General features: G+C 37.7%; 1 protein-coding gene across 3 annotated transcripts in view; it reads left to right on the top strand.

Annotated features, from left to right (window-relative positions):
- Positions 1–27,500, top strand: part of Nt5c2 (5'-nucleotidase, cytosolic II) — a 224,792-nt gene that overhangs the window by 159,552 nt on the left and 37,740 nt on the right. For 2 of the 3 annotated variants that reach the window (XM_008845675.2, XM_008845676.2), the window contains exon 3: positions 19,904–19,977. The exons of the other annotated variant lie outside the window; for it this stretch is intronic. In XM_008845675.2, the coding sequence (XP_008843897.2) occupies positions 19,904–19,977 (74 nt within the window). The remainder of the gene's footprint in view (positions 1–19,903; positions 19,978–27,500) is intronic. 3 annotated transcript variants of the gene reach the window in all.

Below are 27,500 nucleotides of genomic sequence, written 5' to 3'. Positions count from 1 at the left end.
CTTCCCTGCAAATTGTTTGCCAGTTGTGTGTTAACCTTTTCATGGTGATTTTTGGAAAATCATTGTATGTTTACTTTTCTCTATATTTAAAAATAAATTTTATTGAGGTCTACTCATATAAAATTGAATTAATTCAGTGGTTCTTAGTATATTGGTCAAGTTAGATAGATCATTATTGTACTGATAATCACAATTCCTGGCCACCACCAGCTTATTTTCTGCCATAGAATTTAAGCTATTCCAGATGTTTTATATAAATATGCAGTCTCTGCTTTCTTTGGCTTCTTTCATTGAACATAATGTTTTCAGGTTTCGCCTGTTTTCTAACAGTCTTTGAGTATTTCTTTATTATATCTTTTTGGAGTCTGTATTTGCTTTTTACTATCAGTAATCTTTTGGTGAACAGATGTTCTTAATTAATTTAAAATATTGTTGATATAAAATTTATATACCATAGAATTTACCCTTGCAAAGTATGCAGCTCAGTGGGATTGGTCTATTCACAAGATTGTGCAAAGCTCACCACTGTCTGTTTCCAGAACATTTTTATGAACTCCAGAAGGAACTTGTTATTCAATGGGAATAACTTCATTCTATCTTTCTTCCAGCTGTTGGCAAACAGGAGTATACCTTCTGTCTCCATAGAATTGCCTATCCTGGACTTTCATACAAACAGAAACATACATATATGGATTTTTGTGTCTGGCTTCCTTTGCTTATCTTTATATTATTATTTTTTTCTTTTTTCTTATTTTATTTATTTATTTATTGGTCTTTTTGAAGCAGGATCTCCCTCTAGCCCCCAGCTGTCCTGGAACTCACTATGTAGACCAGGCTGGCCTTGAACTCACAGAGATCTGCCTGCCTCTGTCTCCCAAGTGCTGGGGTTACAGGAGTGCGCCACTATGCCTGGCTTTATTTTATGTTTTAAAAATTTTTTATTTTATGTGTATGAGTGTGTTGCCTGCCTGTATGTGAGTGCACCCGTGTTGTGCAAAGCCACGGAGGTCAGAAGAGGGCTTTGGATTCCCCTGGAACTGGAGTTAAGGACAGTTTGTGGCTGCCATTTGGGTGCTGGGAATCGAACCTGGGTCCTCTACAAAAGCAGTCAGTGCTCTTAACTGCTGAACCATTTCTCCAGCCCTCTTTTTGTTTTTTGAGACAGGGTTTCTCACTATATAGATAAGGCTGGCCTTGAACTTGTGGCAGTATTTCTGCCTCTGCCTCCTAAGTGCTGTGATTATAGGCTTGTGGTACTGTGACAGCAAACAGAATGATTTTAAGGTTTATCCATGTTGTAGCCAGAATCAATATTTAATTATTTTATTGGCCTAATAATAGTCCACTGTATGGATATACTGTATTATATTTTTCCATTCATCTATTGTTTAGCATTTGGGTTGCTTCCATTTGGGGGCTATTATGAATAATGCTACTATGAACATTTGTGTAAAGTCTTATTTGGACATTTGTTTTGGCCATATAGCTAGGAGTAGGATTTGCTTGTTTATTTGATAACTTTTTGCATGGACGCTGGGGATCCATACTCAAGACTCACTGTACGGATTGAGTAATCTCCCTAGCTCCAGAGTTTCACAGCTTTAGATCTTATACAGGTTTTGGATACATTTTTAGTTTTTTGAGTATGATACAAGGTAGGGATCCAGATCCATTCTTTTCATGGAACCGTCTAGTTGTCTCAGGACAGTTATTGAAAAGATTAGTCTTTCTTTTTTTTTTTTTTGGTCTTTTTGAAACAGGGTTTCCCTGTAGCCCCAGCTGGCACTCATTATGTAGACAGGCTGGCCTCAATATCAGAGAGATTCACCTGCCTCTGCCTCCTGAGTGCTGAGATTAAAGGTGTGTGCCACTATGCCTGGCGTGAATGAAGAAAGATTATTCTTTTCACATTGAATGTCTTGGCAGCCTTGTTGAGAATCATTTTATTGTGAATATAAGAGTTCGTTTGTGCTCGCTCAATTATATTGTTGATGCTTGTCCTTATGTCAGTACATGTCTTGGATTACTGCAGCTTTGTGGTGAGATTTGAAAATGCAGTGTGAGTCCTTCAACTTGTTTTTTTTTTTTTTTCAAAACTGTTTTAATTATTCTGGTGTGCATTTACACTTAAATAGAATAAGCTTCTTAATTCCTGTAAGAGTTAGTCAGGATTTTATTAAGAGTTGCATTGAATCTGTATATATCATTTGAGGAATACTGACTTTTAAAAATTTTAAGTCTTTCTGGGGCTGGAGAGATGGCTCAGCAGTTAAGAGCACTGGTTGTTCTCGCAGAAGACCTGGGTTTGAATCCCAGCACCCACATGGCAGGTAACAACTGGCCGTTACTCCAGTTCCAGGGGATCTGTAGGCCTCTTCTGTCTTCTGTGGGCATTGGAAGACATGGGTACGCTTACCTACATGCAGGCAATACATTCATACACATAAAATAAAAATAACAAATAAAATATAAAAAATTAAGTCTTCCCATGAATATGGGTTTGTTTTTCCATTTGTTTAAATCTTTAATCTCTTTCAATAGTATTTTATATTATTCAGTATATAGGTCTTGTGCTTCTTTTGTTAAATTCATTTGTAAGTATTTTGTTATTTCTGGTACAGTAGTAAATGAAATTATCTCCTAATTTTGTTTTTTGATTATTCAGTGCTATTCTATGGAAATACAACTTTTTGTTTATCATATATTGTACAGTTTTGTTTAACTTGCTTATTAGCTCCAATAAAGTTTGTGTGTGTGTGTGTGTGTGTTAACATTTTCCAGATACTAGAATCTGCTGTCTTCAGCTAGAGATTGTCTTCTTACCTTATAATTTGGAGGCCCTTGATTTCTTCTTGCACGTTTTGTCTAGGATGTCTAGCATAGTGTTGAAGTGTTAACAATGGAGATAGCTTTTTAACTTTTGGTTTTCATAGCTGCCCTTTATCAGATTCAGGAGGCTCCTATGTGTGTATGTATGTATGATATGCTTGTGTGGGTGCCTGTGCCACAGTAACCATGTGGATGTCAGAGGACAATTTGGACAATTTGTAGAGTCAGTTCTTTCTTTCCACCTTTACATGGGTTCCAGGAATTGAACTCAGGTTATCAGGCTTACACAGCAAGCACTTTTACCCACTGAGTCATCTCTTTGTCCCTTTTTATTTATTTTGAGACAGGGTCTTGTAGCCAAGGCTGGCCTTGAACTCCCAGATCCTCTTGCCTCTACTTCCTGGGGGCTGGGATTATAGGCTTGTACCAACATGCCAGTTATGCAGTGCTGGGAATTGAACCCAAGGCTTTGTGCATGCGAGGCAAACATTTTGTTAACTGAGCTATATCCCTAGCCCAGAACACAGATTTAAAAAAAAAAAATTGAATCATACTTGGAAGGACTTGTCATCTCAGTGTTTTTAGATTTTATTACTTTATTTGCTTTTCTTTTTCTTCCTTTTCTTCTGTTCACCGGAGATTGAACCCAAGGCCTGTCATATACGAGGCAAGCACTCTACCACTGAGCTATAGCCTCAACCCCTTATGTTTTTTGGAGACAGGGTCTCTAGAGTCTCTGTGGCTCAAGCAGTCCTTTTTTTTTTGAAACTGGGCCAGTCTATAGACCCAACTGGCCTGGAACTCACTATGTAGACAAAGCTCACCTTGATCTCACCGAGATCCACCCTCCTGCCTCTACCTCCCAAGTGCTGGGCTTAAAAGGTTGTGCAATTGCACCCGGTTCAGTCCTTGAACTTTATGCTGCTTCCTTGGCCTTAGCTTCCCAAGTAGCTGGGATTACTGGCATTTATCACTAAACCCAGCTCTGATGTATTTATTTCTTCCTCTGTTGCATAAACCCTGTGCATTATGTTTGTCAGAAGGCAGGAGTGTCACAGATGTTTTTCTTTCAAACCTAACTTGCTTTGAGATTTGAAATTGACCTTTAGAATGTTCTGGATTTGTTTTCCATGTAACAAAAATATATCTTTTTTACATGAGTTGAAAATTTCAGGCCACCGAGATGTTTTTGAACACACGTTTCCCTTTAGAACAGTTAAAGTCAGAAGAAAAAAAAAAGAATTTAGTGTCGAAATACTTTAGTTATCTCTTGTAGTATGAACAGCACTGAGAACTTCCTTTTTGTAGTTGCAGTTTCTTTTCCAAAGGAGAAAATAACTAAACTGATCATTAAAACATTATATTATTTACCCTGTTTTTACTCCCCTTGAGTAAATGGGAACTGATTTTGCCTCACTAGGACTGCTGGAGCCTGTGAAGCTCACATTGTTTGTGTACTGTTGGAGGGCCTCTTTAGGGGGTAAATTTGCTTTTTCTGTGTTTGCCAGTAACGATTCCTGTCTCTTACAGAAACTTGCCATTTGGATTGTCTCCTTCCTTAACTGGCCAGTGTTAAATAGTTCAGGCCAATAGTAATTTTTCCTGGTCTACATTTTCCCTTCTATTACTAGGTTTTCAAGTATTTAAAGCTGAGGATATTGGTCACTGAGATATAGCCTAGTTAGGGTTCGGCTTTGTGCCCGAATTTGTTGGGCCTCTCAGGGCCTGAGTTCTCTGTGCTTTAACAAATAAGCTACAGTTCTCAAGAGATCAGTGAAGCTTGTTTGTTGATCCTGTATTCTTATCCAGAGGAAGTAGATCTTTGAAAATGTCTAAGGACGGGTAAGTGTGTTTATTTTTTTTTCTCTCATTTTTCTCAATGAAGAGTTATCTGAGTGAATTGAAGATTAATAAGCAATGCTGCCAGTCTGAACTTGGAGGTAAAGGCAGAGAGTGAACAAAATTAACCAAAGCTTTTAATGGTTCATATGTAATCTATTGTGAAGATACTATTGCTATTTAGAAAGATAGCATTAAGTACTTTGTTATTCCTGTTGTAAAACTCTTTGGCTTTTATTAGAATATGCTTATAAAGATTGGAAGCAAATAGTGGTAGTTTACAAAGAATTGAATGAAATTTAAGATTTCAAAGGCATTTAAAAAGCAATTGAACTTTTAGAAAATGGTGTAAAGGATTGAATGAATTAGTAGCCTATGATTCTGTTTCTGGACAGGTAGGCAAAAATCCTATTCCTTTTTGTTTTGTAATGTCAAACAGCTGTGTTGGGTTTTCATTTTTATGTTATTTTCTCTGATGTTTCAGAGACTGAATTATTTACTATTTCTCTTTTTGTTACTTTTGTAATAGGTGACAAGTTAATTCCTCATTTCTAGCCTTTATGTATAACTAGACCTGGTTAATTTTAGAGACAGCCCCTTTAGTGAAATTGGAGATAGATCTCTCAAAAAGTCTTGAAAAAAATACAGTAAATTTAAAATTTTGGTTCTGCCCCCTCTGGGAGCTATTCTTTTTCTAGTCCTTTTGTTCTAAGAAATCTTTAAGTGGTTCTAGAGCTTTGTACCTCTAGTTTTTAGTTAATTCTAATCATGTATTTATTATGGGAAAAATAAAATTAATTAATCCACTTTATGACTTTTAAAATCTCATTATTGAATAAAGAAAAGAACCAGGGTATGAATAATTCTGCATTTTTTTTCACATTTCATGACATGACTCAAATTTGGGGAGGGGCTCTAAATGAGAAAATTATAGAAGGACTGCTTCCCTAGGTTTTTGTGTTTTTTTTTTTCCCCTTCAACAATGGTTACAGATTGGCAATTCTTAAAGAACTGTAATGATGTGAATTATCACAGATGCCAGCATATCTTTCAGTCTTTTTAAAAATTTTCTTTAACTTTTTATTTTTTGTGTATGAATGTGTTGCCTGAATGTATGTAAGTGCACCCGTGTTGTGCAATACCCGTGGAGGTTTCTGCAGAAGAGGGTGGCAGATACCCTGGAACTATGTGGGTGCTGGGACTTGAACCCAGGTCCTGCAACAAGAGCAGTCAGTGCTCTTAATCGCTGAGCCATCTCTCCAGCCCCCGTCAGTCTTATATACATGTTTAGAAAACTAGTTTGTAGATTTAGGATGAACTATATTTCTGGGAATAGTTTAAATTATGAGGCAGTAATTGTTATTTTTGCCTCTGGTAAACCAGATCTAAAGGGGCCTATAGTTAGAGACAGTCAGAGAGTTGGGTATAAAGCAAAAGGACACTATAAAGACTGAGGATGGTCTTTTAGATTTATTTTTGTTGACTGATAAGGCAGTTCTTTTACTGTGCGAATAATTAAAACATACATTTTTTATTACTTTTTTTTGTCTTTTTAAGACAGGGTCTCCTTTAGCCCCAGCTGTCGTGGAACTCACTGTGTAGACCAGGCTGGCCTCGGAACTCACAAAGATCCGCCTGCCTCTGCCTCCCAAGTGCTGGGATTAAAGACGTGCACCACCATGCCTGGCAATTAAAACATACATTTAAAGAACATGCATGATATAAATGGAATCGATTAGTTTTTATTCTTTTTGCTATTTTTAGAAATAAGTGAATAAGTTTTGTACTTTGAGATCAAAATATTTTTTTGGAAACAAGGTCTCATGTAGCCCAGCTGGCCTGGAATTCACTTTGTACCTGAGGCTGGTCTTCAACTCTTGGTCTTCTTGCCTCAACCGCCCAAGTGTTGGGATTACAAGTGTGCACCACAACACTTGATTTACAATTCTTATATTCACTGTTTTTTAAAATGTGTTACAATTCTAATAGTTACTGTTTTATATGTGTGATATCTTAACATTCAGCAGTCTGTTACCATATGATGTTTATGAAATATTTCATGTGCCACAAAATGATGTTTCATAGAAACAGATCATATATCTGACAGTTATCCCATAAGACTATAATGGAGCTGAAAAATTACTATTACCTGGTGACATAAGGTCAAAGCACAATGCATTATTTGTGTTTTTATGGTGATGCTTAATTAAATCAACTGTGCTGCCACTCTATAAAGTATAGCCTATATAATTATGTATAGTATGTAACACTTGATAATAAACAACTGTTAATACTTTATGAATTTACTGCACTCTACTTTAAAAAAAGATTTATTCTTATTAGTTTTAATTATATGTTCCTTTGTGTGTATGAGTGTGTGTGTGTGTATGCATGCATGTGTGTGCACATGAGTGCAGAGGCCAAATGCATTATTGAATCCCCTTGGAGCTGGAGTTCCAGGTGACTGTGAACTGCCTGATGTGGGTGTTGGGAACCAAACTTGAGTCTTCTGAAAGAACATACACACTCTTAACCACTGAGTCATCTCTCCAGCCCCTGCACTATACTTTTAAATTATTAGAGTATATTTCTTCTCATAAAAACGTTCAGGACTGGGGAAATGGAGGACCTGAGTTTGATCCCCAGAACCAACATAAAAAAGCCGGATGTGCTTGTAGTTCTAACAGCTGGGAGGCAGATGGGGCTCATTGTCAACCAGCCTGGCCTACTTAGGGAGTTTCAAGGTGGTAAGAGACCCTGTCTCAAAAAAAAAAAAAAAAAAAAAAAAGATGGATAGCACCTGAGGAATGATACCCAAGGTTGTCTTCTGGTCTCCCTATGCATGTACATACATGCACATCCGCATAAACATATACAAAATAAGTTTTCTATAAATCAGTATGCTGTGTTATTATTGTAGCAGCAAGAAACCTCATATAGCTCATGTTTGCTACCTCTCTTGATTTCACTGAGACCCTGTGGAGTGATTGGCCCGTACCATACGGGTTTTGTAAGAGCAGCGTATAATGTTCACAATGATGAGGTAGTTTAGCAGTGTGTTTCTCAGAATGTGTCTCATCATTAAGTGATGAGTATATTTGAACCTAGGTAAACCTATGGTAATTTAGGGTTTGATATTAGTATAAGGATAGATGCAAAGATCTTAGAATCAGGTAGGTAACTGATAGACACTAATGTGAATAGTCATGATTTTCAGCAGTGAAACTGGGAATTTTTAATGAGATGCTAGTCTTTTTTGTTTGTTTGTTTTTAGACAGAGTCCCATATATTCCATGTTGGCCTCAAACTTGCTAAGCAGCAGAGTATAACCTTAAACTTCTTATTCTTCTGCCTCTACCTCCTGAGTGCTGGGATGACAGGCATGCTACCACCAAACTGGTTTATGTACTCTTGAGGATCAAATCCAGGGATTCATGGATGCCAGGCAAATACTCCAACACAGCCACATCCTCAGTCATGAGTTTTTAATATACCATACCACACATAAAAATAACACAAATTAGATGATGTTTGTCACCTTGAATTTCAGTTAAAGCATATAAAATACTAAATTGACAATTGTTCATTTTGCTTTTTGTTTGAGATAGGGTCTCCCTGTAGTTCCAGGTGATCTGGAACTCATTATGTAGACCAGGCTGGCCTCGATCTCACAGAGATCCTTGTGCCTCTGCCTCCTGAGTACTGGGATTAAAGGTATGCACCACCCACCTGGCTAAATTGATAAATTTAGCTTTATCTAGATTAATAAGTTTGTCTTCATCAAAATGGAAAAAAACCCTCTACTTTTTGAAAGACACTATTAAGAAGGTGAAACGGAAAGCCACAGACTAAGAGAAAATATTTTAATACATTTATATTTGTTAAAGGACTGTATCCAAAATATATGAAGAACTGTTATTATACATAAGACAAACAACCCATCTGAAAAATGTGCAAAATACTTGAAAGAAAAGAAAGGCAAGATGTGACAAATAAACTTGAAAAGGTGCTGTCATTTGTTAGAGAACGGTAGAGTGAAGTCACAATGAAGTAGCATCGCACACATTAGAACAATTAAAGTAAAAAATACTGGGGCAGGACATATCATGGATGTAGCTCAGTGGCAGTAGCATGTGTGACATTCCATCCTCAGCACCACAGTCAGACAGTCAACAAATTGACAGTATACAACAACTGGGAAAGTACAAATTAGGAGTATTGAATTAATTTTTACCATATCACCCTAGCAATTCCACTTTTAGGTATTTTCTTAAGACAATTTAAACGTGTATGCCCATGGCGATTTATAGTCCTCATAGCATTATTTAGAACAGTCCCAACTTTGAAGTAACCCAAATTTAACTGGGGAGATAACAAATTGTAGTATATCCATACAATGGAATATTTGAGGATAAAAGAAATAATTATGCTGGGCGTGGGGGTACACACCTTTAATCACAGCAAAGGCCTCCCGAGTGCTTGGATTAAAGGGGTGCGCCACCACGCCTGGCTATGAAGTGTATTTTTTTATTCCTTTGTGGTACTGGGGAATCAAACCAAGGCTTCATACATGCTAACAAATACTCCACCATGGGTTACACTCCTAGCAACATTAAATGGATTCTTAAACATTGGAATTTCAAATATATAGATACTAGAAAATTTAGAGGCAATTATAAAAGCAAAAATCACTTAGTACTTATTTTCATAGATTCCAGCTAAAACCTTTTACTAATTGATCTTAACATTTTCTCTGAGGAACATTCTCAAGGATACATTTTATCAGATTGTACCAAGATAACAGCAGCCCATGCTTTAAGTTTGAACAACAAATGCCTTGCACCATTTATGAGGTAAAACATGAATAAAGTCTATTTGTAAGATAAAACATGAATGAATTGTTCAAACATTACTTATACACTTAATGTTTTAAAGTGCCAGATCCTTAGCACAACAGACAAGTCAATCTCATAAAAGTTTCCAAGAAAAGTTAATGTTGAGGCAAATATAGAACAAAACTTAAGATGATTTAGTTTGATCATACCACTAATTATAAAACTTACCTATATTATGCACAAATTAAAAGGGTGGGTGCCCAAGAAAAGTCAGAGCCTTAGAAGATTCCACATAAAGCTTGACTGTCAAAGGGTTCTACCCATAAGTCAAGGACAAAGGTGAAATACATCTGCAACACAGGACTCTACAAAGAAATGTGTACACCTTAACCATGACACTATGTCAGGGGAAAAGAAAACAAGCCTCCCCCTGAGATATTCCAACAAGCCTTGTAGGTTGTGGTCTGAAATCACACTACCAGGATGGGTGATGTTGCTCCCAAATAACTGAAAGAAATGAAAATAAACTCTACTTAGAAATAATTTAACTTGAATTCTAGGTGGTATTTACTAGATACAACCCAATTTCAGAAATGGTTAAGTGTGGAAAAAAATCATATATTAAAAGTGATATAACAAACTAAGAGTACTGATGATAATGTATAATATTTATTATCTTTCCACCAAAGATTTCAAAGTGCACAGTGCTGGACAGCTTTAGTTGTAAACTTGACACATCTGGGAAGAGGGACCCTCAATTGGGGAATTCCTTCTCTTGGATTGGCCTATGGGCACATGTCTGTGAGGCAATTTCTTGACTGTTGAGTGACACGGGAGGGCTGTGGAAGGGCCCAGCCCACTGCGGTTGATGCCACTCCTGGGTAGGTGCTTCTGTGTTGTATAAGAAAATAGGCTGAGGGGCTGGAGAGATGGCTCAGGGGTTAAGAGCACTGACTGCTCTTGCAGAGGACCCAGGTTTGATTCCCAGCACCCACATGGTGGCTACAAACCATCCTTAACTCCAGTTCCAGGGGAATCCGACACCTTCTTCTGACCCTCTGACCTCCATGGCATTGCATGACACAGGTGCACTTACAGACATTCAGGCAGTACATTCATACACATAAAAAAATAAAAATAATTTTTAAAGAACAGGCCAGTGAGCAGCATTCCTCCATGGTCTGTGCTCCAGGTTCCTGCTTGAGTTCCTGCCTTGGTTTCCCTTGATGATGGACTGTGCTGTAAGCCAAATAAACCCATTCCTCCCCAAATTGGTTTTGGTCAGTGTTTTTAATCACAGCGACAGAAAGTAACTAGGACATGCACTTTAAGTAAATTCATTAAAATGTTGGGAGGAAGGCCAGCAAGATAGCTCAGTGGGTAAAGTTGCTTGATGCCAAGTCTGATGACCTGAGTTCAATCCCCAGGATCCACATGGGATTAGGAGCGAACCAACTCCCACAAATTGTCCTCTGACTTTTGTAAGCTCACCATGGCATATATGGCTTATGCATGCCCATAACAAAGAGATACACACATACAAAATTAAATAAATAAATGTATTAAAAAAGTTGAGGGAAGCTCAGTGTGAGAGAACTTGCCTAACACGCATGAAACAGATCTTTGAGAGTTCAAGGCCGGTCTGGTCTACATAGCGAGTTCCAGGCCAGCTGGAGCTATATAGTCTCAAAAAGACTTAAAAAAAATACACTTTATAATTTTCTTATTGTACTTTTATTATTTTTTTTAGATCACTAAGCGTGTTTTTTAACAGAAGCTGGAGACATCTGGCAGATTAAGGTCTTTATATTAAGCTGTTTAACAGACTTATTGGACTACAGTGACATACCATTTACTTTCCCTTTAAAGTATGCAAATCAGTGGTTTTAGTATATTTATAGTTGTGCAACCAATGCCACTAATTGTAAAACTCATCTCTCCCTCCCTTCTTCCCCCTTTCCTTCCTTCTTTCCCCCTTCTCCTCACCTTCCCCTTCCCTTTCTGCTGTCCCTCCCCTTGTGCTCCCCTCCCCTCCCCTCCCTTTTAAACCCTTTCCCTTCCTCCTCTCCTCCCCTCCTCCTTTTTTTCTTCCATTTGTTCTGTTCTGTTCTTTTCTCTTTCTTTTTTTTAAAATTTATTATTTTTATTTTATGTGTATGAGTGTATTGCCTGCATGTACATGAGTGCACCCGTGTCGTGCAATGCCGCGGAGGTCAGAAGAGGGCTTTGGATTCTCCTGGAACTGGAGTTAAGGATGGTTTGAAGCTGCAATGTGGGTGCTGGGAATCAAACCCGGGTCCTCTGCAAGAGCTGTCAGTGCTCTTAACCACTGAGCCATCTCTCCAGCCCCTTCTCTCTCTTTTTTAAAATACTCGTTTTTCTTTTATGTGTATATGTGTAAGTAGGTAAGTGCACCCGTGTCATGCAGTGCCCACGGAGGACACAAGAGGTTGTTGGATCCCTTGGAACTGGAGTTATGGACAGTTGTTAGCTGCCGTGTGGGTGCTGGAAATTGAACCCCGGTCTTCTGCAAGAACAGCCAGTGTTCTTAACCACTCAGCCATCTCTCCAGCTCCCTTTTCTCTCTTTTCACTAGGGATTAAATCCAGGGCCTTGTGCTTGCTAGGCAAGGGTCCAATCAAACTGTATCCTCAGCCCTTTAATTTTAGAACATTTTTATTACTCCCAGAAGAAACTCTGTACCCATTAGCAGGAACTCCACATCATGTCCTCCCTACAGGCTCTGCCAAACTCTATTTAAAGTTTCTAGTTTAAGTTTTGATTTTAGTTAGCTACTATGTCTACTAGGTGTTGGGAAGGCTATAAATTCTGGTCTTAAAAAATGTATAATCAAGCAAATAGTAAGAGGATTACTTGCATATTGTATGTGACTATCAATATACAGTTACCAAAATAAAGCATTTTGTACAGTCAAATTACTTGAATCACAACTTTATGGAATTATTTGTTGATGAGATTTCTTTCATCAAATAGAAAAGTAATCTGAGCTGCAGAGGCATTTATTGTTGCCTTGTTTTATGTCACAGCCAGAATATTCTCTCATTCATATTCCCCTCCAGCTGTTCAAATGCTCTGCCACTGAGCCACACCCCCAAGCCCCAGAATATTTTTTCTTTTTTCTTAACTTTTATTTATTTATTTTTATTTTATGTATATGCGTGTATTGCCTGCATGTAGGTAAGTGCACCATGCAGTGCCCGCAGAGGTCAGAAGAGGCTGCCAGATCCCCTAGGACTCAAGTTATGGACAGTTGTTAGCTGCCATGTGGGTGCTGGGATTCAAACCCAGGTCTTCTACAAGAACAACCAGTGTTCTTAACCACTGAGCGACCTCTCCAGCCCCCTATTTTCTTTCTTTTTAAAAAAATTATTTATTTTTGTAGATGTGTATGTCCCGAGGAGGCCAGAAGAGAACTAGAGTTATAGGCATTTATGAGCTGCCCAATGTGGGTGCTGGAAACTGAACTCTGATCCTCTGGAAGAACAACAGCATTCTTAACTACTGAACCATCTCTGTAACTCCCAGAATATTTTCTTGAAGAAAGCATTTGAGATGCCAATACTTGAATTATATCACAGATAACAGAAGTGGATTTTTCAGGTTCAGTTAACCATATAAACAAAGCCTCAGGGCATGCTTAGGAAAAAGCAAGCAGTTTGCTTTAATACAGTAAAAGGTAATGGTGTGGATAATGTAATATCAAACTAATTTTAACAAAATCATAAAAGACTTTGAACTCCTTGAATATAACAAAGAACTTATAATTTATGAGTTGGGTAGAGGTGAGCAATGACTAAAGGTAGTTTAAAGAGAGTAGCATGAGCCGGGCGTGGTGGTACATGCCTTTAATCCCAGCACTTAGGAGGCAGAAGCAGGTAGATCTCTGTGAGTTCAAGGCCAGCCTGGTCTACATAGTGAATTCCAGGACAACTGGGCTACAGGGAGACCCTGTCTCAAAAAGACCAAAAAGGAAAAAAAAAAAAAGGGTAGCATGATTGGAGCTAGGCTTCAGGACAGTGCTTCTCAGGCGTAGAGGACCAGCGTTAAAACATTTTCCATTCAATTTCCAATTGATAGCAGTATAAAATACAAAAACAAATTACATAGACTAGCATTGGTCTGTATGCCACATTTCAAGCAGGACTATTTCAAGTAATTAATTCAGCATTAATGTGAGGACCAAACAGTTTCAAGACGATGTCTGGAGAATTAAGATCTTGATAAATTGTTGACAATATGAGCTGAATGAAAGATCTAGCTTCTAGAGACATTTGGAAATTTAAACAAAGGCACATGAGGTAAGTGGATGTGGCTTAAGCTTGAGTGGGAAAAGGATGTCAATAGCAGAAATGGGAACTAGTTTGGGAAGAAAGCTACTAAATTAAGTTTTTGTCAAAAATCTATACTTACGGCATTTTCTTGTTACCTTCTATTTTTCTTGGTCTCCCCCTGTAGCTCAGGCTGGCTTCACACTTGTGGCAATCTTGCCTTAGTGCTGGAATTGTAGATGTGATACTAATTTATTATGGTTCATAATTTCACTTTGTCTACTCAGAAATACAGTCTTCTCTTGATTAGCAGTTTGGATCATAATGACAGCTGCTCTTAGTAAAAGCAGATGTCTAAGAAAATTTTACAGTTGAATCCTTAGTCTCATTTGTTGTTGCAGTAACTGTTGTTGGGCACTTGTCCAGGAAATTGTGACTCCTAAGCAAAGGGAGGAGTTACAGATAAAGTTCACCATTGCCAGAGAAATTCTATTCCAAATGGATTTGTGTGGAGCAACAGTGATATCCAATGACAAGTTAAATTAGACACAGAGGTGTTTTCTGCTACACTGTCTCAGAAGATACATACCATTGAGGGGCCCGGTTCAGACTAAATAGTCTTTTTGTAGTTAGGTTAGTCATACACACACAAAAAAATTATACTAGGGGTTTTAAGAAGAATTTTGTTATGTGACTTCAGGAACTACTTTACCCAGATAGTTTCACAGTTTGCAAAACGGCAACCAGTGACAGATGAGGTAATTCTGCTTTGAATTATAGTTAAATCCAAAAACCAGTAAGAGTTTGCTCTATTTACAAAATTTCAAATACAGTAAGTTGCATGTTTACGTTAAGTGCGAGGCTCTTAAATTCCCTATTATTAAAGCACATTGTATTAATGGTTTTATTTCTTGCCATTACTATCTGTATTCAAGGGTTTTGTTTGTTTGTTTGTTTGTTTGTTTGTTTGTTTGTTTTTGCCTTACTGCAGTGGGATATGATAGCAAATACTGTTAAATTTGCCTTTGTATTGCAGTCTGTGTCTATAGTTTTACAGTGTTCCTGTATGTCTCTAGAGATTGTTTCTCTTGTTAATGTTCAAATCTGTAGCTCACAAGTGGCTTATCTGTAGGAATTTCTGGCTAATAATTATGTTTTATGGTTGAAAGCTTAATTTAGTTATGAGTTTTAGGGTGATAACTGTATATTTACAGCAAACTTTTAATTTCACAGATATGTTCAGGCTTCTGAACATAAGAGTGGAATGTATTCTAATAATTTAGAAAAAGGATACTGTAAACTGGCATTGGCAGATGTACAGTAAAGTCTTATGACCAGTAGAAATTGTTTTTATTTTCCCAAGCAGGTAAATCTTTTTGTTTTGAAATATGTGGGATAGTAAACGAGTCTTTTTGTTGATATGATGCCTTGTAGTTGATACAGCACACTTCGTTTGGTTATAAGCTCAGTGAAGAATAGTCATTAGTGTGAGGCTAAGAGATTAGTATCTTTTAAAGACTGTCCAAGAGACATGCTTTTTAATGTTTAAGGTTTCCCCTGTGCCAGACTCAAGACTTTACTTTCAGCAGTTGGGTATTTATTGTCTTTGAAAACCTTAGGATATACATGAAATAACTATGTTTGGGTTGGTTCTCAAGCACAGCTGTTCATTTGGCCATTATAGCTTTGCTTATGTAGTGAATTAGATTTCATTCCATAGTTGTTCCTCCCTCCATGTTTCATAGTTTAAATTAGGGGGAAAAAGGAGAGATGAGAATATATTTCTCATGAAGCTCATAATAGAAATGAATGGGGGTAGAAATGATCATCTGAATTTCAGGAACTTATTCTGTGAATTAGAGTACTTGTTTTTAATGAAAAAGGATACTCCGGTGAAAGGTTTTCATAGAAAATATTTTATTTCCTAATTAAATTTAAATTATTAACATTTGTGTGTGTGTGTGTCTGTGTGTCTGTGCGTGTGCGTGCGTGCACAGGGGGAGGGCATGCATGCCATTGTGCACTTGTGGAGGTTGGAGGACAACCTAAGAGTTGATTCTTTTGACAATGTCCTGGGATTGAACACAGATCCTTGGGCTTGTCCCAAGCACCTTTACCCACTGAGCCTTCTTGCCAGCCCTTATTTCCTAATTTTAAGAACTTGTAAACTTTCCTAGCTCTGACTACCCTTAATGGGCAGTTTCCATGAGATGTCATAAAATGATACTATATATTTTATAGTATACATTCAGTAAATGTGTTGACTGAATAGGTAATGTGATTAGTTAAGTCAAAGAGGAAAGAGAAGTATGATTTGATGCATATTTAGCAATGATTAATTTGGCAGAAAAGATTTTCATATTTCTGAAATATGTCATTCCAAGAGGTTAATAATCATGTTTTATAATCTTTATTTTAAAAACATCTGATTAGATAGATTTTCAGGACAGTATAGGTATAATCTTTTATCTGACCAAAACGGCTGTCACTATTGGTATTTTCTTTCTAACTTTTTAGCACTGATTGATATTAACATCCCCCCCAATAATTTTAGCTCTGTCTAAAACCAATTAGCATCTTCTATCAAAATTGAAGCTATGTAAAAAAAAAAAAGTTATGTGGCTCTGTGTTTCTTTGTTAGATTATATGAGGAAGAAAAATCTTCCTCAATTCATTCTTGCTTGTATTCCCTTAGGATATTTTAGGCATGTCAGCTGTTAGGGCTCTGATTAAGGATTTATACAGTTGGTCCCCTTTGCTTGAGCTGCGATCCTGTTTGAAAAGCCTTAGCTTTAGTTTCTAGAGTTATAATATATTGTGTCTTTCTTTTTTTTTTCAAATGAATTTATATTACTAGGGAAGGTCAGTAATAAAACAAAAAGAAGGTTTTGGTGGGTATTATGTCATATCTAGTTCCTTTATCTTTCAGCTTTATCTTTATCTTTCAGTCAATATTCTTTTTCCTCCTCTTTCATGCTTTATTAACCCAAGATAAAAGAAAAACTGATTTTTCTAGAAGATCAGGTTTTATTAGGGAAAGCATAAATATTTTACATGACACTTCTTTCAGAAACAGTTTTAGAGAGCTAATGTAGTGTATAGAGCATTAGGTCCATGAGATGCTAATGAATTTTTTAGGGGGTTTGACACAGGGTCTTCTTGTAGCACAGGTGGCCTTGAACTCGCTATATATATCAGGATGACCTCAATCTCACAGAGATCCACCTGCCTCTGCCTCCTGAGTGCTAGGATTAAAGGAGGGCGCCACCGTGCCTAGCTTGATTTTCATATTTTTCCAGGAAAAAGAAATGATAGTTCTGAATGTAGGGGCCTATTAAGTCCTCATTTGAATTATTTCAAGCAAGTCTTTGAAAAATTGTTCTTCTTTAAAGCTGTTGCACTTATTCTATTGTAGTTTGAAATATTAAATATATGAACTGGTCAAGAGGTCTGTCTCTTTTTTAAAATATTTTATTTATTTTATTTCATGTGTACGAGTATATTGCCTGCATGTATATGAGTGCGCTTGTGTCGTGCAGTCCCACAGAGGTCAGAAGAGGGCTTCAGTTTCCCTTGGAACTGGAGTTAAGGACTGTTCGTAGCTGCCATATGGGTCCTCTGCAAGAGCAGTCAGTGCTCTTAACCACTGAACCATCTCTCCAGCCCCCAATTTGATATGGGGTTGAATGTAGCCTAGGTTGTCTTTGAAGTCATTATGTAGCTGAAGATGACCTTGAACTTCTGATCCTCCTGCCTCCATCTCTTGAGTGCTGGGATTACAGGTGTTTACTGCCATGCCTGGTTTTATGGAGTATTGGGGATCAAGCCCAGGGCTTCATGCCTGCTAAGTAAACACTCTAATGACTGAGCTCCATCCTTGTACCATTCTACACAGCCCTTGGTATTTTTTTGTTTTGTTAATTTTATTTTAATTAATTAATTAATTAATTTCGAGACAGGGTCTCCCTGTAGCCCCAGCTGGCCTGGAACTCACTAGGTAGACCAGGCTGACCTTGAACTCTCAGAGATCCGCCTGCCTCTGCCTCCTGGGTGCTTGGACTAAAGCTGTGTGCCACCATGCCTGGCTTGTTTTATTAATTTTAGACAGTGTTATATCACATAGCCCAGGTTGGTTTGAATGCAAGATCACCCTGCCTCAGCCTCCTAAATGTTCCATTACACTTTGCATACTTACTTGCTTTGTTGTTTGTTTATTTATTTGGGCTTTTGTTTTATTTTGAGAGTCTGACTGTAGCTCAGGATGGCCTAGAACTCATTATGTAGCCAGCCCAAGCTGACCTTAAACTTGTGATCTTCCTGCTTCAGACTCTGCAGTGCTTGCTGGGTTACAGGAATGTGCCACCATATGCAGCTATTTATGTTTTTGACTTGGTATCTCATTATGCTAGCCAGTCTAGCTTTGAACTTCTGGGGTCTTTCTGCCTCAGTCTCTTGATTATCTGTACCACTAGGCCTAGCTGTTAGAGATCACTCCCCAACCCCCAACTTATCTTATAGAAATAAACATCAGTTGAAAAATACGTAAAGGACCTGTCTTAGTTTCTTTGTATTGCTGTGAGAAAAACACTGACCAAAACCAACTTGGGAAGGAAAGGGTTAATTTGTCTTATAGCTCACAGTCCATCATCAAAGGAAGCCAAGGCAGAAACTCAGGGCATGAACCTGAAGCACAGACCATGGAGGAATTCTGCTTACTGCCTTGCTCCCCTGGCCTGTGCTCAATTTGCTATCTTATATAACACAGGACCACCTGTCCAAATGGTGCACCTCCCAGAGTAGGCTGGGCCCTTTTATATCACTCAACAATCAAGAAAATATTCCACAGTCATGACTGTAGGCCAATCCAATGGAAAAAAATTGCTCAGTTGAGTTTCCCTCTAACCAGGTTTGTCAAGTTGACAAAGCTGTGTAGCACAGGACCTGAATAGACGTTTCTCCCAAGAAGACTTATAAATTGCCACTAGATATATGAGAAGGTATTCAAAATCACTAATCATCTAATCATTAGGGAAATTCAGATTAGAACCATAATTAAATACTATTTCAGATCTGTTAGGATGACTTTTATCAAAAAGATAGTATAACAACTATTTACAAGAGTATAGAGAAGCTGGTACATTTACAGTAGAAAATGGCATAAAGGTTCCCAAAGAAATTTTTAAAAACATTATTTTTATTTTATGTGTATGTGTGTATTGCCTGCGTGTAGGTAAGTGCACCTGTGTCATGCAATGCCCATGGAGGACAGAAGAGGCTGTCGGATCCCCTGCAACTGGAGTTATGGACAGTTAAGCTGCCATGTGGGTGCTGGGATTCGAACCCAAGTCTTCTGCAAGAACAACCAGTGTTCTTAACCGCTGAGCCATCTCTTCAGCCCTGGTTCCCAAAGAAATTTTAAAAATATAACTACCATATAAATCAACAATATCCCCCCCATCAAATTACCATTTAAAGATGCAGTCTTATGTTCATTGCATCATTATTCACAATAAGCAAGATATAGAAACCAAAGTATTTGTCTACAGATGAATGGGTGAGTGTGAGCTCTATACACATGCACAGAGGAATATTATTTAGCCTTTAAAAAGAGATTCTATCATATATAACACCATAGATGAACTTAGATGACGTGCTAAGTGAATAAGGCAAACAGAAATACTGCATGATATCATTTATATGTGAAATCTTGGAAAAAGTTAAATGTGTAGAAATAGAGATTAAATTAGTGGTTGGGACTGTGAATGTGAAGATACATTATAGATCAAAAGATACATAGCTGCATTACCTAGTAGAAACATGTCTAAGATCTGTATGCTTGTAAGTACACACCCACTCACCCTATCAGTAATGGAGGAAGGGAGAGAAAATTGTATGATATGCTTAAGTTGCTTGACTCTAGTACTCACTATGTGTGTGTATGTATGTGTAATATCAAGGAATCGTGTTAAACACCTTAAATACATACAGTAACAAAAAAGTCAGTTGGAAAAATAAAATGAATGAGACAGTATAGAAAAATAGTCAAATAACTAAATTAAACTTCAATGTTAATTGAGATACTTTTTTTTTTTTTAAATTCTCTTTTCATAGGGTGTTTGTGAACCGAAGTTTAGCCATGGAAAAAATAAAGTGTTTTGGTTTTGATATGGATTATACCCTTGCTGGTGAGTAACCCTTTCTGATTGCTTAGGACACTGATGTTTTTGGTAGAATGCATAGGCTCCACAGTAGGCAGTTCACCCACTTGTGGATTTAATCATTTATTTGACTGCCAGAAACCTGTGTCAGATTGTCTCTATTGAGATTTGTGAATACTGAAAGTATCCAATATTCCTGAGGTTTGGTTCATGAGCTTGAACAGATAGGTAGAAAAAGTCTTGTCTTAGAAACTGTTATGAGACACTATTTAGTAAAATTCTGTAAGAAAAATTTTGAGATAGGTTTTGCACCATACTCCAGACTGGCCTGGAATTCATATGGCCTAGCCTGGAACATGCGTGAATTTTTTTGCATCTGCTTCTCAAGTGCTGGGATTATAGGCATGTGCCACCATGCTCAGCTTGAGGATGAGTTTTTGTATTTCTCACTCTGCCATAAAATAAATTATTTAAATTTTAATGTTTGATTATTATTGAGGTTTGGAGGGAGATTGTTTCTTTTTCTTTTTCTTTGAGACAGGCTCCCTATAGCCTAGACTGGCTTTGGACTTGTAGCAATCCTCTTGTTTCACCTCCTAAGTGCTTTGGATTATAGGCATGAGCCCTCATAACTAGAAACATTCTTTTTCCCTTGTTTCTGTGTTTGATTGTGGTGCTAGAGATCCAACCCAGGGCCTTGGTCATTCTAGGCTAGCATTTTACTACTGAGCTACATTCCTAGCCCTTTAACATTTAATTCTTAGCACAATAAGAAATTTGTTTGTTGTCCATTGAAATGGGTTGCATGCACAATATGCAAAAGGCCTTTTTTTTTTTTTTAACATAGAATTGGGTCTGGAGAGGTGGTTCAGCAGTTAAGAGCACTTGCTCTTCTAAACGACCAGAGTTCAGTTCTAGCAGCCACATGGCAATACACAACCATCTATAATTCCAGTTCCATGGTATCCAATACCCTATTCTGTTCTCCTCAGGTATTGCACACATGTGATGCACTTACATTCATGCAGGCAAAACACTCATACACATAAAATAAAAATAGAGGTATTTGCATTGTTCATTATTATATTTCCCTTAAAAGACCAACATTGTGCTGAGATTGGTGGTGCACGCCTTTAATCCCAGCACTTGGGAGGCAGAGGCATGCAGATCTCTGTGAGTTCAAGGCCAGCCTGGTCTACAGAGTGAGTTCCAGACCAGCTGGGGTACAGGGAGACTGTCTCAAAAAGACCAGAAGAAGAAAAAAAAGACCAACATCTTTTTTTTTTCTTTTCTTCTGTCTCTGAGATATATTTGAAATAATGTATCAATCTGTAGTTACATTTCTTCAGAACTTAAAATATTGGTAACATGGTCAGGGTATCATTTAATTTAAGAAATAGTAAGGTTGAAAGATCAGATGGAGCATGTGTACATATGTATACTTACAGGTACAATTATGATAGCAGAAAAAAAAGTCTTACAGAAATTGCCTTAATAAAAACCAACTTTGTTGTTAACTGGATGTGGCAGTGTGTACTTGTAGCTGTACCATTTAGGAGGTTAAGGCTGGATGATTGCTTGAGTCCAGAAGTTTAAGACCATCCTGGGTGAGGGTAACATAGTGAGATCCATCTCCAAAAAAAAGTTATAAAAATATAAGACTTTAGCCAGGCGTGGTAGCACATGCCTTTAATCCCAGCACTTGGGAGGCAGAGGGAGGCGGATCTTTGTGAGTTTGAGGCCAGCCTGGTCTACATAGTGAGTTCCAGGACAGCAGGGGCTACAAGGAGACCCCGTCTCAAAAAGACCGAAGAGGTGGGGGGAGGATTTTAAAATATACAAGTTTTTTTTTTTTTTTTTAATCTCAGAAACCATTTATGTAAAAAATAATACAAAACCAACTTCCAAGCCAGGCATGGTGGCTTGTGCCCATAATTTTAGCACTCAGGAGGCTGAAGCAGGAAGATCACTATGAGTTTGAGGCTAGCCTGGACTACATGAGTTCCACACCAGCCTAGGCTACAATGTGAGACCTTCAAAAACAAAGCAAACTCCAATTTGTTTTTTAAAAAATATTTATTCTTTTTATTTTGTGTACACGAATGTATTGCCTGCACGTGTGTATGTGTACACATGTCGTGCAATGCCTGGGGAGGTCAGAAGGTTTCAGATCCCCTAGAACTGGAATTATGGGTAGTTGTTAGCTGCCATGTGGGTATTGGGAATCAAAACCAGGTCCTCTGTAAGAGTAGTCAGTACTCCTAACCGCTGAGCCAACTCTGCAGCCCTGCACACTATTTCCATCTCATATTAGATATCTCAATTTGATGTGCATGTTTAAGATATAAATATTTGTATCATTAACATACAGATATAATATACAAATATATTAAGTATATATTTTTACTCAGTGGGTAAAAATGCTTGCAGTGCAAGCCTGACAACCCAGATTTGGATTCCTGGAACCCATATAAATGCTGGATATAGTTTGTCCTCTGATCTCCACACTCATGCCATGGCATGTGTGCACCCTCACACACAAACATGTACACAGGCTTACACACAAAAAAATAAATACTAAAAATACTGTTAATATTAGGTGCATATTACCAAATGCCTGGCCCTATTCTATATGCTTTATGTAGACTGTTTTGTTTATTATATGGATTATCTCATTCATATGTTATCCAATTTAGTATTTGCAGAAACTCTAAAGTAGATGCCACTATTATCTATATTTTACCGATGACACGGAGACATTAAGCAGTATATTAAAGGACACATAGCTATGATAAGGCTGAACCGAGATTAAGCCTAAAGGGATATGTATATATAGATATCTTATGTTTAAAATTTTTTGTGTGGTGCTACGGATTGAACCTAAGACCTTGTGCATGATCTACCATTAGGACTATCTCCAACTCTATAGTATCATTTTGAAAATTAAAAGTTTATAAGATAATTTCAAAGTATAATTTCCTTTAACCCCCATTCGCAAAGAAAACCAAATGTATAGATCAAAAGGGCACTCAAGAGGGCAGAGCCTTTACACTAGTCTGCTTGAGAGGCGATATATAGCATTCCAACAATTCTGTGTTGGGGGAAATCATTATGGTATTGTCTTCACTGAGCACACAGGCAAACAAGTTGATTGCCTTTCTGCTCTCCTGCTTTTCAGAATGGTAGTCATTATGTGTAATTGTGAATAACTTTTGAGACTGTAAAACACACATGCACATAAACACACACTGACACCTTTGAAGTTAGAAGACTTTTCATTAGAAACATGTGCCATGAAATACAGGGTAAGAGTAAAAGGATTGTAGGTTGGTTAGTTTGTTCTTTATGTTTGAGAATTTGAGATAAATAGCCTTGGTATTTATTTTATTGGTTGATTTAGTTTTTAGAAAGTCTTGCTATATAGCCCAGACTAGTCTTGAATTTACTACCCCCACTCAGCCTCCTGAGTGCTGGGATTATACTACGTGCCAGCACACTTGCTGTGGATCTATGTTCTTTCTGAATCATTCCCTGTATACTTCTGACATCTTGATAAATCCCTCAGAACATTTTATATGTCAGTTGTAAGTTTTTTGTTTTTTTTTTTTTTTGGCTTTTCAAGACAGGATCTCCCTCTAGCCCCAGCTGGCCTGGAACTCGCTATATAGACCAGCCTGGCCTGGAGCTCACAGAGATCTGCCTGCCTCTGCCTCCTGAGTGGGGATTAAAGGCCTGTGCCAGTATACCCATCTCTATTTTTAAACATTTAATAAAATTTATTGAAAAATAAGTTACAGTAAAACACTTGCATTTTAGTAGATAGAATCAACTTTACAAAATGTATAAATCTGTGGAGCTAGAAGATACAGAATATTGCATCATCTCAAAATGTTTCTATAGCACTCTTTAAAATCAGTTTTCTGCCGGGCGTGGTAGTGCACACCTTTAGTCCCAGCATTTGGGAGGCAGAGGTAGGCAGATCTCTGTGAGTTGAGTTCAAGGCCAACCTGGTCTACATAGTGAGTTCCTAGCCAGCTGGGGCTACAGGGAGACCTTGTCTCAAAAAAATAAATTAAAAAAAAAAAACAAAAAGTAAAATAAATAAAATCAGTTTTCTTCACTCTCTAGACCTTTGACGGAGGACTTCTTTGTCACTGTAGGCTAATTTTGCCTTTTGCAGAATTAAATATTAGTATAATCTCATGGCTTGTATTCTTTGGGGTCTGGCTTCTTTAATTCAGCACAGTGCTTTTGAGTCTTTCATGTTGTGTCTCTCAGTGAGAGTTCATTTTTTTTTGCCCTTAACATTGAAAACCTTTTAAATTTTGAAATAATTTTACTCTTAAAGAAGAGCTTTCATGGGGCTGGAAAGATGGCTCAGCGGTTAAGAACATTGGTTGTTCTTGCAGAAGACCAGGGTTTGAATGCCAGCACCCACATGGCAGCTAACAACTGTCCATAACTCCAGTTTCAGGGGATCCGACAGCCTCTTCTGACCTCCACCGGCATTGCATGACACGGATGCACTTACTTACATTCAGGCAATACACATATACACATAAAATAAAAATAATAAAATTTTAAAAAGATGAGCTTTCATTTTTCTTACCTTCTAATAACATCTTGCTTAACCAAGTACAACTATAAAAACTAAGAAATTAATGTTACTATAACATGATTAATCAAAATACAAACTTTATTCTTTGTCTCTCTTTCTTTTTCCATTCGAGAATCTAATTGAGAATTCCATATTGCACTTAGTTATCTTATCTTTGATGTCTGTAAAATGGATTCTAAATCTTTCATTGCTTTGATACTTTTAAAGAGTAATATACTAGTTAGGTATTTTGTAGAATGTTCCATAATATGGGTTTTCTTTTTAATAGTTTCATGTATTATGCATATTATAAGAATACAACAGAAGCCAGGTGTGGTGGCGCACACCTTTAATCTCAGCACTTGGGAGGCAGAGTCAGGCGGACCTCTGTGAGTTCAAGGCCAGCCTGGTCTACATAGTGAGTTCCAGGACAGCTGGGGCTACAGGGAGACCCTGTCTCAAAAAGACCAAAAAAAAAAACCAAAACCCAAAAACAATACAACAGAGATAATGTGCCCTCAGCATGATATTAAGGGATGTATGAAATGCATAATGTTGGTAGATCTTATTACTAGGAATGTTAATTAGTTAATATCATTAAATTATCCTGCTTAAGTTTTCCTTCTTTTTCTCCTAAGTACTATTGCATTGTGTGGGTATACCATAATTTTTTTTTTTTGTCTTTTTGAGACAGGGTCTCCCTATAGCTCCAGCTGTCCTGGAACTCACTATGTAGACCAGGCTGGCCTCGAACTCACAAAGATCTGCCTGCCTCTGATCCCAAGTCCTGGGATTAAAGGCATGCACTACCACGCCCAGCCCTGTATACCATAATTTATCTATCTAGCTATTGATGGACATTGTGTGGTTTCCAGTTTGAGAGTATCATGAATAAAACAATCATGAATAAGTTTTTGTTTCTCCTAGGTAAAAGTGAGTGGAGTTGCTAGATTGTATGTTTACCCTATTAAAAAACAGACAAATTTCTTTTTAAAAAATAATTGTTTAATAACCACATGATTAGAAGAAGCATTTCATTACAGTGTTAACATATTCAATAACTTTTTCCAGAGCAAAGATGCATCTCTTTCAATATTGGCTGTAAATTCTTAGGTTCACAGTTGAATTAATAACAGTTATATAATATTGAACTCAATTTAAACTCTATAGCACATAAAATTGAAGGAGGTCTTAATCTTTAAAAAAAGATCTCCATTTCACTTTAAAATATACTGTTTCATACAGAAAAACTCATTAATTTTTTTTTTTAATTTTATGTGTATGAGTGTATTGCTTGCATGTATGTGAGTGCACCCCTGTCGTGCATTGCCACAGAGGTCAGAAGAGAGCTTCAGATTCCTCTGGAACTGGAGTTAAGGCGGCTTGTAGTCACCATGTGGGTGTTGGGAATCGATCTTGGGTCCTCTGCAAGAGCAGTCAGTGCTGTTAGCTGCCAAGCCAACTCTCCAGCCCAGAAATTTTTTTTTTTGTCTTTTTTGAAGCAGGGTCTCCCTGTCACCCCAGCTGCCCTGGAACTCACTATGTAGACCAGGCTGGCCTTGAACTCACAGAGATCCACCTGCCTCTGCCTCCCAAGTGCTGGGACTATAGGCGTGCACCACCATGCCCCGCTGAAAAACTCATTTTTAATGCTACTAACACTTAGATGTTTGCACATGCATCTCTAATCGCTATACATCTGATTATTACTAGTCACAGTCAGTTACTTTCTGAGATCCACCTGACCATGGATATAAAATCATTGGGTCAATTTCAGTGTAATGTGTTTCACCTCTACTAATTAACATTGGAGCAATTTTTGTGCTTCTTCCTCATATATAACTTATTTTTTTAAATTTGTTGATTTTTTATGTGTATTTCATACAGAACATCCCAAACAATCTTATTCATGTATATACACCCACATTCTAAATGGCATCCTCCTATAGTCCCCCCCCACCCCCCGATTGGAGCCCATATACTCTATAATCCTTGTTACTGTCCACTGTGTTGTTGGTGCTTGTCCATCCACTTAATCTAGTCAGCCTATCTATAGAGTTTTTTGTTTCAGGAAGATCAGCTCTTCCTCATCTAGCAGTGATCAGTTGCCAGTATTCCTTTAGATAAGATTGGGGTCTGCTATTCATTTTCCCAATTCTATGCTGGGTTACTGTCTGAGAGTCTCTTGGGCCACCTTGGCCATCAACTAAAAGGAAAGTATTTCCTGTCTGGCATTGTTTCTTGTTATGTAGCTTTTAGCTATACACATGGACTCTAAAGAAATATATTGAGGGGCTGGAGAGATGGCTCAGAGGTTAAAGAACACGGATTGTTCTTGCAGAAGACCCAGGTTCAAATCCCAGCACCCACATGGCAGCTAACAACTGTCGGTAACTCCAGTTTCAGGGGATCTCACAGCCTCTTCTGTCCTCCATGAGCATTGCATGACACGAGTGCACTTACATACTAACACTCATACGCATAAAATAAAAATAATAAATAAAATTTATTTATTGATTTATTTTTAAACATTTTTAAAAAAATTTTAATTTTATGTGTATGAGTGTATTGCCTGCATGTATATGAGTGCATCTGTGTCATGCAGTGCCACAGAGGTCAGAGAAGGCTTCAGATTCCCCTGGAACTGGAGTTAAGGACGGTTCGTAGCCACCATGTGGGTGCTGGGAATTGAACCCAGGTCCTCTGCAAGAGCAGTCAGTGCTCTTAACTGCTGAGCCATCTCTCCAGCCCCTAAATAAAATATTTTTTAAAAAAGAATTATATTGATCCTTTTTAATCTTTGGTTATACTTTCCTTTTGGGTGTTTAAGACCATACAGTTGGCCCAGATAAACTAATTTATTTTTACTCTTAAGGTCATTTGAGGATCTGTTCCTCAGGGGTAATATGGGCTTGGGAGGAGCCCCTGGCTCCTTTCTTTTACCAGTTCTGTT

This window comes from Nannospalax galili, unplaced genomic scaffold (assembly GCF_000622305.1).
Source record: "Nannospalax galili isolate Female #2095 unplaced genomic scaffold, S.galili_v1.0 scaffold161, whole genome shotgun sequence".
In the NCBI taxonomy this organism is placed as follows: domain Eukaryota; kingdom Metazoa; phylum Chordata; class Mammalia; order Rodentia; family Spalacidae; genus Nannospalax; species Nannospalax galili.
This window is presented reverse-complemented; position numbering and strand designations above follow the sequence as displayed.